Raw genomic sequence first — 14,539 nt, forward strand, 5'->3', positions numbered from 1 at the left:
TATTAGTGCAGTTAGTTAATGCTGCTTTGGGTTTGCTCATTTTTTCACTGTTTTCCTCATTAGAGACAGCAGTGAATTACAAAGTGAGTCTTTGTGGATGTTTGAATCATTTTTCATTGTTTGGTTTTTAATTCATCCTGGTTCACTGTAAATAGTAATTCAGGGGACTTGTTCCCAACATTCAATGAATGAATAGTTGGAGGATAAAACTCTGATTGACTGATTTAGATCAAACGTTGAAGTTTCAGACAGTATTTTGATGAGTTTGGCTCCAATAATAATATTGATAATTACTTCTACTTCATATTGGGAATAATTTAAACGTTTTGTTGGTTGTTGTCCAGATTTAGGTTTTGTGTGTTGAATTCCACAACTGCAGCTGAAAATTTAAAACAAGTTAATGAGACCAAAAAGACAAAAACTACTGAAGAAAATCTAACTGGAACAACTTAATAGTTTTAATGTTTTCCAACTTAAAACTTGTGTTTCTGCTGCCAGTCATTAAATAAGTTGTAATTAAATGAAAACTAATTCCTCCAACTCAGTGTAGTTTCTGGACAAGAGAGTTTCTACACAAACCAGTTTTTACCGACAACTCCTGATGGAAATGTGAGGAGAAATAACTTTGTGCTCCCAGACTGGTCTCTGATGGTCAAAGTGTAAACTGTCCATCAGCTTTTAGATGGTTTTAGCAGTGATTTTAGTGAGGACCTGTCAACATGGAACAATGGCTGCTCAGGGCACATGGACATACATGTGGATAGGAACATGGGTTTTAAACTCCTCAGCAGACTGAGGAGAAGAAAAGTTGTGTTCCAGACAGTGCTGGTGGACGTCTACTTTCCAAGTGTGCAGAACCACTGAGCGACATGTTCTCCTTCATCTTCAGTAAATCAGTCCAACTTCAGGAGGTTCCTGGTCTCTGTAGGGAACCAGAATTGTTCCAGTACCAAAGTCTGAAGCCCCAAAATGCCTCAAAGACTCTGTTGTTTCACAGATTGGTGCAAACGGTCACGTCTGAGTAGAAATGTGTCCAAAACAAGAATCAACAACAAACTAAAGTTTGAATCAAAGTGAGGATGTCTGTGAAAAGACTCACCATCACCTGTACTTTAATTTGAAAATTATATGTTTAATGTTGACATTTCTTCTGTGGAAATGTTTTATTCTCATTTTATTGGATCTGATTTAATTTCCTAATTTATCTGATGGTGACCCAGAAGAAAAAGATCAGGAATCATAGAGGTAAGTAGTAAAATCTATTTTAAAATCTTTTTTATTTCATTACAGTATTTTATTGTGTAATTTTAGAGCATTGTGTAAATATGTGTATCAGTGATATTTAAGTTTGTGACATAAAGTTAAATCCAAATCAACAGGAATATTTATCCACCAGCAGCAGAGAACTGAAGCTAGCTAGCCAGGAAAATTGTTATCCTAACATGAAGTTATGTAGCTCTTTAGCTAGTGTGCTGCTCATTTCTTATGTTACTGTATTAAATGATGGTGAATAAAACTGATCAGAAATCTAACATTAGCAGGACTTTTATTATCATTGATGTCTAAATAAAATGTTAAAGAATCTCTGAGTCATAAAATGTTCACAAAGTCTCAGTAACTTTAAGAACAAAGTGTAAAAACTGAGTGAAAGTTGATCAGACAGCAGCAAAGTTCTCCAACAGCGACCCACAGACTCATTAAAGCTCATTAAATACAAAACTGGTCTCATCTGACAACTTTATTAAAGACATTAAAGCTGCTCAGCATTAAAAGTCACTTTAGAGTGTTTTAGACACATAATTCCATGTTTAACTGCACAATATAATCATTTACTGTTGTTCTAATGAGGATTATTGGGATATTATCACAGTAACATCATTATTTTTACAGCAGTTTGTCCTCAAAAACTGATGGACTGAACAAGATCAGAGACTAGTGAGGGAGGCCACCAAGACTCTTATGACTCCTCTGAAGGAGTTCCAGCTTCAGCAGCTGAGATGTTAGAGACTGTTCACCCAACCATTGTCTGTTCTTCACCAGTCAAAGCTTTCCGCTGCTGTATTGTATGTAAAGAACTTTTCAGGTTTGAAATCTGTTATTTCAAGTCAGTTTCCTGCAGCAGTTTGACATAAAAATCAACAGAACTTATGGGTGAAAAGTTCAGATGTGCAAAGTTTAGAAATTGACTTTGCAAGTGATACTTTAAAAATGAAGTAATATGTTTTTCTGTTCTGTCACTGTTGTAGCATAACTACACTTTAAGACTGAAATTGCACTTGTGAGAAATCAGGGGCACTACCAGCTATAATTAGGAAATCGATGTTTCAGACTGAATATTAAAAAAGTTGTTAGATCTACTGATATTGATCAAAGGAATACATGACAGCATTGATGATAATTATACACAAAACATTTATTAACTACTGAGAATACCAGATAATGACACAACAACCAACCAACAGATAGGAAATTAATGAATACAGGTAAGCAAACTGAATCATTACTGGAAACAGCAGGCAGAGTGTTGATCAGTTTAACCGCTGTGGAACTAAGAAGCCAGATGTCATTTCTAAATGTATCAATTCATCAGGAAGTGATGCATGATAAAGTGACGTAGTTGCATCAAGAAAGAAGTAAATATTTTAAAAATCAAAGCTGATTGTGGGGAAGAAAATGTTGTTGCTGTTACATTAAAAAAAACAAACATACAACAACAAGACCAAAAAACTTAATGTAGAAAAGGAGTATAGGTAAAAAACTAAACAAAAATCCACATTGCAATCTGGTGACTTTTTTATATACAGAAAACTTTTGATAAAAATGAAGATGACTGCCTGATCAGTCATAGATGTGTTCACCTCTAGGGTTGTTAAACTTCACTGTCATTCAGAGGTCAGCAGTCAAACACCCTAAGACCTGACTTTAAATTCTTAAACACACAGATCTGGTTGTTAAATAGTAATTGTAGTGATCAGACTAAAATTAATCACAATCAGTTACAAAAACATGTTTATCTCATGGTTTTTGAGACAATATATGGTGTAAACATGCATATAAATTGTGAAATTTCATTGAAAAATTGGACTATTGAAACATACAGTTATAAATCAAAATTTATATGCACTTATGAAGACTATGTCCGTATGTATGTCTGGAAATATGACAATCTGCTGGGTCAAAAATATATATACAGCAATGTCAATGATCAGTTTTGGTGATGTAGAAAGTCATGTTCATCACATTTTCTTTGTTTTCGTAGCCTCTTCGCTTCTCATAAGTGATTACATTTGTCTACAGCTGCTGTCTCCTCTGATCCAGTTTAAATAGAAGCCATTAGATCCACTCATTAGACTCAAACACCATGGTGGGAAAGTCTGAGGAGATCAGCAAAGACCTGAAAAAGCAAGTCATTGACTTGAACAAGTCAGAAAGTCACTTGGAGCCATTTCAAAGCAGCTTCAGATCCTAAATGATGTGTTTGTCAGAATAAAGTTCATGATCCAGTTGTGTTACTGCCACCATCAGGAAGAAAATATAAACTACCACCTGCTGCTGAGAGACCATTGGTCAGGATGGTTAAGAGTCAACCAAGAATCATCAAAAAGCAGGTCTGAGTGAATGAGAAGCTGCTGGAACACAGCTGTCAGTGTCCACAGGGTTTTAGAGGATCCATGAAGAAGGAAGTTCTTCCTCTAGAAGCAGAACCTTAAAGCTCCACTCAAGTCTGCTGCTGATCACATGGACAAAGAAAAGACCTTCTGGAGGAAAGTTATGTGGTCAGATGGAACAAAAACTGAAGGCGAGGCCTACTTTCAACAACAAAATCATGCAAACCTGGGTTTGCTCGTGTTAACCCCAAGAACCCCAAACTTACCATAAAGCATAGTGGTGGCAGTATCACGCTTTGTGGAACTGGAGCTTTCCACAAAGTAAATGAAATAATGAAGAAGGAGGATCAGCTCCACATTCTTCAGGAAAACCTAAAACCATCAGTAGAAGGTTGATCTTGGACACAGTTGGATGTTTCAACCAGACAATGAGTCCAAACACACATCAGGTGTGGTAAAGAAATGGTTCCATCAGGCTGGAATGAAGATTCTAGACTGGTCTCCTCAAAGCCCTGACTTAAACCATCAAGAACCTGAAGAAACAAGTCTGAGTCAGAAAGACGACACATTGAGTTAAACTGCACCAATTTTGTCCAGAGGAGTCAAAGATAAACCAGAAGATTGGAACCAAAATGAGAAAGAAATGGACACATTTAATTGTGTTTAATTCCTACATATGAGGACTTCTCCAAGAGTTTGTCTACCTCACTCCCATGAAAAAACCTAAAGGAACAAATATGATGTTAATAAGATATATGGAAGTTCTGTGCACTTATTTAACATCTGCTTATCCAGTTGGCATTTCTGCAGAAATCTGACTCATCGTCTTTTATTCATCATGAAGTGCTGGAGCTGGAGGTTTTTCCACCAGAGTCACAACACTGTGAAAGACCGTTTAAAGTGATCAGGCAATGATGCATTTGTTTTGGTATTTCTTCTTTAAGTTTTGGATTTCTTCTTCATGCTTTTTCTGCAGATCCTTCAGTTCTTGTTTTAGACTTTCTTCTTTGTGGCCGGAGAGTTTGTGCAAAAGAGTGTACTTATCTCTGTGTTGCTCTCGCTCATTTATTAATACCTCATAGGTTTGCTTCAGATCCCTTATCTCCTCATCATACTTTTCTATCAGAGCTTCAAAGTCTCTGGTGTATTTCTCTTTGAAATCATTGAGTTCTTCAGCTTGACTTCTGGCATCGTCCTCATATTTCTGTTTCATTTCTTCCATTTGTTTCTTGTGTTCTCTCACTAATGCTTTGCGTCGTCTGTCAGCACTTTCAATCATGATGGAATCGTCTTTTATTTTTCTTTGATATTCATCTCTTTCATGTTGAAATTCTTCTTTGAGTTTCTGAATTCTTATTTGTTCCATCTCTCGTTTCTGTCGTATTTCTTGATACCGTTTGTCCCACCAGTTTTTTCTCTCCATCTCCCAGGCTTCTTTCCCTCTTCGCAGTTCTTCTCTAGTGTTCTCTAACTCTCTGACGAGCTCCTCCATTGACTCAGACTCTGATATCTGTTTCTCCAGATCTCGAAGCTTTTGTTTCCACTCCCGTCGTTGAATTTGTTCCTGGTGTTTCCTCTTCTTGTCTTCCTCTTCTCTGTGTTTTTGTTCTTTCTCTCTCTCCTTTTGCTCTTTGTTAATGTAGTCCTCCTTCTCCTTGAGTTGTTTTAGGTTCAGCTCTTTCTCTGATTCAATTTTGGATATCTGTTCTTTCATTTGTTTTACTGTTTTTTGCATTTCTTCCTCATGTTTTCTTTCCAGCTCTTCCATCTTTTTCTTCATCTCCTCTTCCTTCTCCTTCAATGCCCTCTCCACTGACTTCAGTATCGCTGCTTCAGCCTCTTGGAACATCTCTGTAGTATAGAAACTGCCTCCATTTTCTTTCACCATGGTCTGGATCTTGGTTAGCAGCTCTCTGACTTGTGTGCAGTTTGTTGGATCTTTGTTGTTGAAGACATGGAATCTTCCTCCACAGTCAGCGATCAGATTTTTTACAAAGTCACCACAGTCTTCGATGTACTTTTCAATTGATTGGTCTTCCAGTTCATCTCCTCTTGTGAACGTAACAATGATGAAGTTTTCTGACTTCTGGCCAAAAATCTTCTTGATCATTTTCACCACATCTTTTTCCTCCTCCGTAAATCGACCGATCTGCAGCACCAGTAAGAACACGTGAGGTCCAGGAGACAACATGGTGATGCATTTCACCAGCTCCTGTTTAACTTGCTCAGGAGAGAGAGTTGTGTCGAACAAACCAGGAGTGTCGACCACAGAAACAGAAAAGCCATCAATCTGTGCTGTTGCTTTCTGGCAGCTTGTGGTCACTGATTTCCCACCGACTTTGGCTAAAAATTGTTTGTAGCCCAAAATTGTGTTTCCAGTGGAACTCTTCCCACTACCAGTTTTTCCAAACAGCACCATCCTGATAGTGTCTTCTTCTCTGGTCTGATTTTTGTCTTCAGCTTCTGTCCTGCTGCTACGTTTCACATCCTGCAGTTCTGTTTTAAGCTGTGAAACCTTCTCCTCAGTGAACATGTCCTTAGTGAAACATCTGGATCCTCCATCTGTCATCTTGTCTACTTGATCCAGCAGCTCTGGGATCTGCTGCTTGTCCTTCATGCTGACAACAACAGATCTTCCTCCACAGCTCTGACAGAGCTCCTGGATGTCTCTGTTCTGTCTGATAAAGTCAACAACATCTGGAGCTGTAGGATCTGACTCCACAGTGAACAGAATCAGGATGAAGTCTGTGACTTTAGAGCTGAATGTGTTCTGGATGGTCTCTAACTCTCCCTTGTCTTCATCAGTGAGGGGACCCACAGGTAGGACCAGGATGAAGGCATGGACGCCCTCAGGATCACAGAGGGAGATACACCTGAATGATTCCTCCATCACTGCCTCCTGAGGTTTTCCAGACAAGGCAGGCAGCTCCAGCAGAGAAACCCGACGTCCACACACCTCTCCCTGGGTTTTAACACACTCTGATGAGTCTTCAGGTCCACCAAACTTTCTTTGTCCCAGAATAGTGTTGACTGCTGAAGTCTTCCCAGCTCCTCTTCTACCACACAGGACCAGGTTCAGAGGAGGTTTGGACTTTTTCATCACTGTCTGATCAGCTTTATCAGTTAGTGTCAGATATCCTCCCCTGAGGTCACTCACTATAGTTTCCATTTTCTGCATTAACTCTTGTACTTCATGACCTGAAGGATGCTTTTCATCAAGATTGATGCTGTGCTGCTTTTGTCTGCAGTCTTGGAGGAGTTTTTCCACCGACTGATTCCTTCTGTCTTCGTTCTGAGTCATGATGACCATGGAGTGTTTGAAGGCGTCTTCACCAAACAGACTCAGGATGAACTTCAGAGTGTTTCTGTTGTATTCAGTGAAATCTGAAGGTTTCACTAACAGCAGCAGAACATTTGGTCCCAGAGAACAGAGCTCCACACATCTCTTCATCTCTTCTCTAATTTTCTCTACAGACAGAATGAAGACATTTGGAGTTTTCACTACTGTTAAAGGTTTCATGTTCCATGTCCCACGAGCAGCTTCACAATGTTTTCCTCCTAAGAATCTTGGGACAGAAAATTCTTTCTTCCCAACAATGATGTTTCCCAGTGCTGCCTTTTTGTCATCACTCTTTCCTAACAACACAATCCTGAGTTCAGGTGCTGGAACATAAAGTAAACAAATAGAATAAACATGACCTTCCAAGATAACAAGAAGAATATTTTTATCACTGTGAACTTATCACATCCATAAAACAGTAAACAAGAGAAATGAGTTCTAAACGGTATAAACTTAACAGTCCAGTCATCTGTGGTAACTTAATGTTCAGACTTGATCATGTTTTATTCATCACATTATAAAAAGTGTTCCTGAACTCACCAGTACGTTCAGCAGCATCCAAGCCGACACTGACGTCTTCTTCTTGATGACCAGCAGCTGGAACAGAAGTTGGTTCTTTGGAAACATCACAGGTCACATGACCTTTTTTGTCCTTCAGCCTCAGATCAGACACTGAAAGAAAATGACTTCAGTCAGTTCTCAAGAGTCTCTGGACTTTTCTGGATAAAAACATCGATTTTTGAATGTCTGTTTACTGTTATTATTCCGTTAAAGACATTAAACCTGAGCATCAGTCAGTCAGTTCAGGCAGTAAAGCTCAGAAATACATTATTTACCATGAAACTGTGTCTCTACAATAACACAACTATAGAGTCTGTAGCCGACACAGCTTGGGACTCTTTGGAATGCCAAGGGATAGGTCAAATCAGGTATCAAACCCCTTTTGTTTAGATTCTGGACCTACTCCTATTATTAAATTGCCACCTTGGACACTGGACAGAATTTGAGAAGTTCTCAGGACAAACCATCATTAGTCACAAAAGAGAATTACAGCAGGGGCCTTTTGTGATCAACATTCTTCTTCTTCTTTTCCTTTTGGCTTTTCCCTTCAGGGGTCGCCACAGTGAATCAATTGCCTCCATTTAACCCAATCTGCTGCATCCTCTTCTCTCACACCAACTACCTTCATATCCTCTTTAATCACATCCATAAACCTCCTCTTTGGTCTTCCTCCAGGCCTCCTGCCTGGCAGTGGGAAACTCAGCATCCTTCTACCAATATCCCACCGAGCAATAGACGTCTATTAGACGTCTAGATTTTTTTAGACCTAAATTCAACTGTCTAGATGCCGTCTGTTTTTAGACGGAATTTTGACGTTGTAGTTTAATCAATTATTCTATAACTATTTATTTTAAAAAACAACTGTAAGGTGCATAGCTAATCTCCAAATACTGAACTAAAATAATTCTGATAGCCGTTGAGCGATATAAAGGATAGTATAAATTTAGCCGAGATTTAGACGTTTAAATATATACCGCATTTCAACGTCTAGATATAGACCGAATCTAGACAACTGAATTTAATCCATCATTCAAAAGTTGTTAATTTAAAACAATAACTGCATGTTGTATAACTGATGTCCAAATACAGAACTAATATAATTCTGACAGCCGTTGAGCGATATTCAGTATAGTATAAATATATCCGAGATTTAGACGTTTAAATCTCTACTGCATTTCAACTTTTTGACATAGACCGAATATAGACAACAGAATTTTATCCATCATTTTGTGGTGCTGAAGAAACGGAGTCGGAGGTGGAGTGTCGAACACAGGAGCTAACTTCTTTACTGACATTAATGAAGTTACTGTCACAACACAGTGCACGTGAAAACCGGAACCAGGAAGTACCAAACACATAAAAACAGTCCGTGCGGAACCACGACAACAACCACCACCGTTCCGTGGGTGAATTATGTAAACCCACCACAATTTAATATTTTTTTATTTAAAACAATAAATGCATGTTGCATAACTGATCTCCAAATACTGAACTAAATCTATTATGATAGCTGTTAAGCAATATCGCTTATAGACCGAATTTCAACAAATTAATTTTATCCAAAGTTATTTATTTAAAACAATGCATGTTGCAGAACTGATCTCTTGATATTGGACTGAAATCATTTTATTAGCCATAATCGCTATAAACTACAGTTTATATGTAAACGTCTAATATTCCGCTTTTCAACGCCGACACCATTTAGATGTATTTATTTTAAATCTTCGGAAAAGAAAACAAACAATAATCTAATGGAATAGCCAGCTCTTTCCATGTCCCATGCCCAACTGGAGCTGAAGGGAGCAGTATTGCTGTTGCACTGTTTACAACGTACTGTAGACTGACCGGTGTGTTCACCTTATTTGGTCAAAATGTATCAATCCCCACAAAAAATTAGGTTAATATGAAAGCCTGGGCCCTGTTGAGCACTCGACAACAAAGTTTGTCGCTGAAATTCCATTAGATTATTAGATATCGGTTGTTTTTTCTCAGTCCCGGTAACGCTGACTGCTGCCATGTTGCCATGTTGCCTTCATTTTGACAAAGATGCAGCCACCTTATTGGTGGAGCACACTCACGTGACGCACCGTGCAACCACTTCCTGGAAAAATATTATTCCGCTCAGAGAGAAGTAGTCCGTGATAAAAACTTTTTGCCATAGCCGCTTTGCCACGATATCAACGACAAAAATAATTGGTAGCTCTGTAAGGCCCCTGCTTTGTATTCGTATGGAGATCACATGATCATAACATGAAAAAAGCTTCACTTTATGGACGGCGCAACTTCCGACCATGGTTCCGACAGAGGAATCATTGTGCACATGCACTTCCCCCGATATACTCAGTCATTCGTGGCACGTGAAAGTTTTCAGAGACGAAGGAAAAAGTGTCGAAGAAGTCAATTTGACCTCATTCAGCGGTTAAGAGGTGGGTGCTGAAGCAGATATTATAGAAAAATGTTTAATTTTGCAATGTTGGTCCTTTTACAATCATGCTTCAGTTTAGCATTTGCATGCATCGAGTGTCGGTTGCTAGCATGAGGGCTAGCGAGTTGCTAGTTTAGCCAGTGTGGGCCTAACAGCGTTGAATACTGAGTGTTAAGTTGGCGTTCAGTTGTTTGCTTTTCTTTCAATGGTATTGTCGTGAAAGTAAGAAAGGGCCTGCTCTAGAGCGTAAGCTTCTAGTTGGGCTATTTTTTTTTTTTTTAAAAACACTATTAAACTTTGAAAGTTAGGTATATTTTGATGCCAATTCGTGAACATTAGGAAGTAACATTCTGAAAACAGGTCTTTACTTGTAAGACTTTCATTTAGACTGTCATAAAAAACAGTTAATTAAATATGACCCAATTAAAATAAAGACAAATGTATGTGGATTATGATTCATTGCATATCAGGTATTGGAGCTACACATTTCTGGGGGTAAATGTTTACCATTGTGTAACTTTTCAAAGAAATGTATTCATAAAATCACATTGGGCTATGATAGCATAAGGAACATGTCCGATGCTAAGGTTATCTAGTCAAATTAAATTTTGAGTACCCTTTTTAAAGTTCTCAAATAGATTCCTGCATTAAAGAATAAAAAAAGTTAGTATTACATAATTGCATTGCCAGCCCCTCAGAAAAATTAAAACGCAGACAAACACTATGAAAAATCCTTTTAAAGCTCTCAGATTTAACTTGAGGTCATTCCCTCCTCATCTCTGCTCAGCCCTTTCCCATGGTGAGGGAGTATGTTTTTGCAATACCTGATCCATTAACTACATCCTTTAACTACAATTTATAAGCCACACAGTACATATGTGCTGTGTTGGTCAATCAATCAATAATAATGATGATAATAAAAATGGTAATGGTATTTATTGTTATTGTTTGTATGTAATCTAACACATATTTATACATTTATAGCAGGCAGCGGCTTATTTACCAGAACCAGTGGGCCAACATGCGTCTGGCCGCATTTACATTTTTAATGTATATTGTTCATTTTTTAATTTTCAGAACATGTCACAGCAGAAGACAACCTGGGTTGTTAAGAAGACCTTCACTGACTTTGTTCAAGGTAAGCGCATGTTGTGTTGTAGTTAGACATTACACAAATGTACACATTTTGTCTGCTTATTGCTTGCTTTGTTTTTTAAGTATCTGCAAATCCCTTCTGTGTCTAGGTCCCACGTATCCTTCACCCCCGAAGAAATTTCGGAAGGGGTCCGAAACAGTGGCCTCGAAGGGTAATTTAAAACTCATCTTTATTCAACATAAAACAAACATATTATTCATATATGTGCAATGTTTAATATTAGTTGATTGTGATTGTTTTTTGTGTTAATTTTGAGTAATGTCAGTCTTTTTTTTGTTTGTTTATTTTATTTTATTTTTTTAACTTTCAGCCTCTGGTCCATCTCATCAGCCACAAGGGGTAAACGTGGCTAATTCCACCACCACTGGTATCTTTCAATGCTAAAGTATTGTTTTCCATGTCCAGCTATAACAAGCCTTGAATGTATTTGTCTGTCATTGTTAAACTACTTTACAGAATTTGCTGAATCTTGTTACAGGTCCTAAAGATGCCCCAATCAAGAACCCTACCAGAACCCTACCCCCGCGTGTTCCACGTAAGTCATTTTGGTTATGGCTAAATATTGATTTAAATGTCCTTTATAATCTTTATAACAGTCCTTTTTAATGTCAGTATTGAAAACTACGTGGTATCATTCTCTCTCCTGGCACATGAAAATGTCTAATAAACTCCTGTTGCGCTTTGAACAGTGGACTGAATCCCAAGCTTATGACAGTGGTCTGAAGACTTAACTCAAACTCCAACTGACGATGACTACAAATATCAGGAAATTATTAGAGGAGAATAAAGGATGCAGTTGAGCTTAATTTTGTGTATGTGTGAAGTTAAGCTGCTGTTTTTATGTAGACTGATGTCAGGCAATGTTTGACTTTGCATCCTATCATAAATGGAAACCATTGAGTGTATAGCTTTGAGGTAAAGATTAATGAGCTGTTCATTCTTTTTTCATGGTTTCTGCAGAGGCGTCTAGCTTTTTGTTTTTGTTTTTCCTTTTTCTTCAACCTTTCTCGACAAATGTTCATTATTTATGTTAGCATGTGCTGTCCTTGCTTTGTACAAAATCCTGATGATTAAGAGGATCACCTACAGGCCAGATTTGTCAAGCAATTTTTTTTGTAGGCCAAGAGCAACCAAACTCTCCTGATTTGTTTGAACAACCGGAAACATCAGTAGATCTTTCGTGCAGATAAAATCGATGTGTCACGTTGGGGGAAAGGACTTCAAGACCTGTGCACGCAGGATCCTGGACAGGTACAAATCCAATTTTACAAATGTGAAACTACACAAGACAGTGTAATGTTTAATGGTATTACTATGCTAGTGTATTGTATGTGTTTCTTATATATTCTTTAGAGTGACTTGCAAGAGTAAGCATTACAAGAGTTTCCTGTATGTTTGCTATCCTTTTCATACTCTTCAGCAATGCCCTGCAGACACAGTACAATCTAATGGGTGGAGGACATCAGGGAAAAAGGGCTATAAAAAAAACCCCGCCTTCTTTTCCGTGGTTGTCGGTAAAAAATATATTATTTATTATTATAATATTAATATATATACGGAATTAGTTATTCTGTCATGTAACTGGTCTTTTGTATCACATGAAGCAATAAAGAATGAAGAATCCTTCTGGACAATACTATCTGATTTCAACTAATGTTACCAATGTCAAGTCTGTATTTTTTTTGTTCTTGTTTGCAGAGAGTGTTTGCAGTCGGTTTCCAAATACCATAGAAGAACAAGTTGGAGCAGCTCTCGGTGATCACCAAAAACAGGCGCCAGCTCGATGTGGTGGTGGGGGGAGGGGGGCTACAGGAAACACAGAACTTCCCACTGCTAATTTTTTTTTTCAAAAAGCCCCAAAAAGTTCTTTAAAAAACAGTGTTTTTATAAAACAAACGTCTTAATTTTAATTATTTTTGTTTTTGCATTGCAAGGCAAATTTCATAAAACCAGTTAAAAGGTTGTTAAAAGTATTTATATTTACATTTTTTTAAAAAAATTTTTTCCACTTTTATACAATGTAATATTTTGTTCAGTTTATTTTGAATTATTTGAATTTGTCCAAGTTCCATGTTTAAATTTCTGTTCTATTTGTGTAACATTAAAGAAAAGTTATGCCAAGTCCATGATTGTAATGGTTGTATTCTGAATGAATAATGTACTATAATTGCAATTCCAGTCTACTGATGACAAATGTAGATTAGTGTTAAATTATGAAAAAGCATGACATTAAATTAAAAATGTATTGTAAAAGGTCCAGAAAGAGACACATTGGCGAAATAGTCAGGACATCCTTAGAGTACATCAAGGTAAGAATTGAAGGTAATTTCTCATTTAGGCTTTTTTTTTTGTGAGAGAGAGATTTTGGTCTACAGTACATTTTTTTTGCTAGTTAAATTTTTATTGTGAATATTTTTATAAATTGACAAATTCTTATTAATTTACTAGAATTTTGTGAAAATATGCATTAATGATTGTCAGTTTATTACAGTATTGATAGGAAACCACTGACTTGTTTTTTAGGTCCAACAGACGTTTAATAGACGTCCATTATACGTCTAGTCTTAAATAGGTATACCAGAGGTCTAAAAATGAAAGGTTTTTTTTAGATGTCTAAATTTAGGATTTACACACGTGGACAAAATTGTTGGTACCCCTCAGTTAAAGAAGGAAAAACCCACAATTCTCACTGAAATCACTTGAAACTCACAAAAGTAACGATAAATAAAAATTTATTGAAAATTAAATAATCAAAATCAGCCATCACTTTTGAACTGTTGATTAACATAATTATTTAAAAAAACAAACTAATGAAATAGGGCTGGACAAAAATGATGGTACCCATAACCTAATATTTTGTTGCACAACCTTTTGAGGCAATCACTGCAATTAAACGATTTCTGTATTTGTCAATGAGCGTTCTGCAGCTGTCAACAGGTATTTTGGCCCACTCCTCATGAGCAAACAGCTCCAGTTGTCTCAGGTTTGATGGGTGTCTTCTCCAAATGGCATGTTTCAGCTCCTTCCACATATGTTCAATGGGATTCAGATCTGGGCTCATAGAAGGCCACTTTAGAATAGTCCAACACTTTTCTCTCAGCCATTCTTGGGTGTTTTTGGCTGTGTGTTTTGGATCGTTGTCCTGTTGGAAGACCCATGACCTGCGACTGAGACCAAGCTTTCTGACACTAGGCAGCACATTTCTCTCCAGAATGCCTTGATAGTCTTCAGATTTCATCGTACCTTGCACACTTTCAAGACACCCTGTGCCAGATGCAGCAAAGCAGCCCCAAAACATTACTGAGCCTCCTCCATGTTTCACCGTAGGGACAGTGTTCTTTTCTTCGTATGCTTGGTTTTTGAGTCTATGAACATAGTTGATGTGCCTTACCAAAAAGCTCCAGTTTGGTCTCATCTGTCCAAAGGACATTCTCCCAGAAGCTTTGTGG

At 37.6% G+C, this 14,539-nt stretch overlaps 1 protein-coding gene and 1 long non-coding RNA gene across 2 annotated transcripts; one reads left to right on the forward strand and one right to left on the reverse strand.

Annotated features, from left to right (window-relative positions):
• Positions 1-908: 908 nt before the first annotated feature.
• Positions 909-8,450, reverse strand: LOC110946583 (GTPase IMAP family member 8-like). The gene has a single exon (XM_022188096.2). It carries the CDS (start codon positions 7,126-7,128, stop codon positions 4,513-4,515), a length of 2,616 nt encoding a protein of 871 aa, XP_022043788.2. The 5' UTR covers positions 7,129-8,450; the 3' UTR covers positions 909-4,512.
• A 2,033-nt stretch (positions 8,451-10,483) lies between these two features.
• On the forward strand, positions 10,484-13,012 carry LOC127534870 (uncharacterized). The gene is made up of 7 exons (XR_007943418.1): positions 10,484-11,072; positions 11,179-11,241; positions 11,401-11,457; positions 11,569-11,625; positions 12,210-12,341; positions 12,511-12,604; positions 12,789-13,012. It is a non-coding gene; the product is annotated as an uncharacterized LOC127534870 (long non-coding RNA).
• Positions 13,013-14,539: the final 1,527 nt, after the last annotated feature.

This window comes from Acanthochromis polyacanthus, chromosome 7, assembly GCF_021347895.1.
Source record: "Acanthochromis polyacanthus isolate Apoly-LR-REF ecotype Palm Island chromosome 7, KAUST_Apoly_ChrSc, whole genome shotgun sequence".
In the NCBI taxonomy this organism is placed as follows: domain Eukaryota; kingdom Metazoa; phylum Chordata; class Actinopteri; family Pomacentridae; genus Acanthochromis; species Acanthochromis polyacanthus.

What these genes read in the sequence shown, in the direction of transcription:
- LOC110946583 (XM_022188096.2), bottom strand. Translation starts at nt 7,128, where the DNA reads ATGAAACCTTTAACAGTAGTGAAAACTCCAAATGTCTTCATTCTGTCT.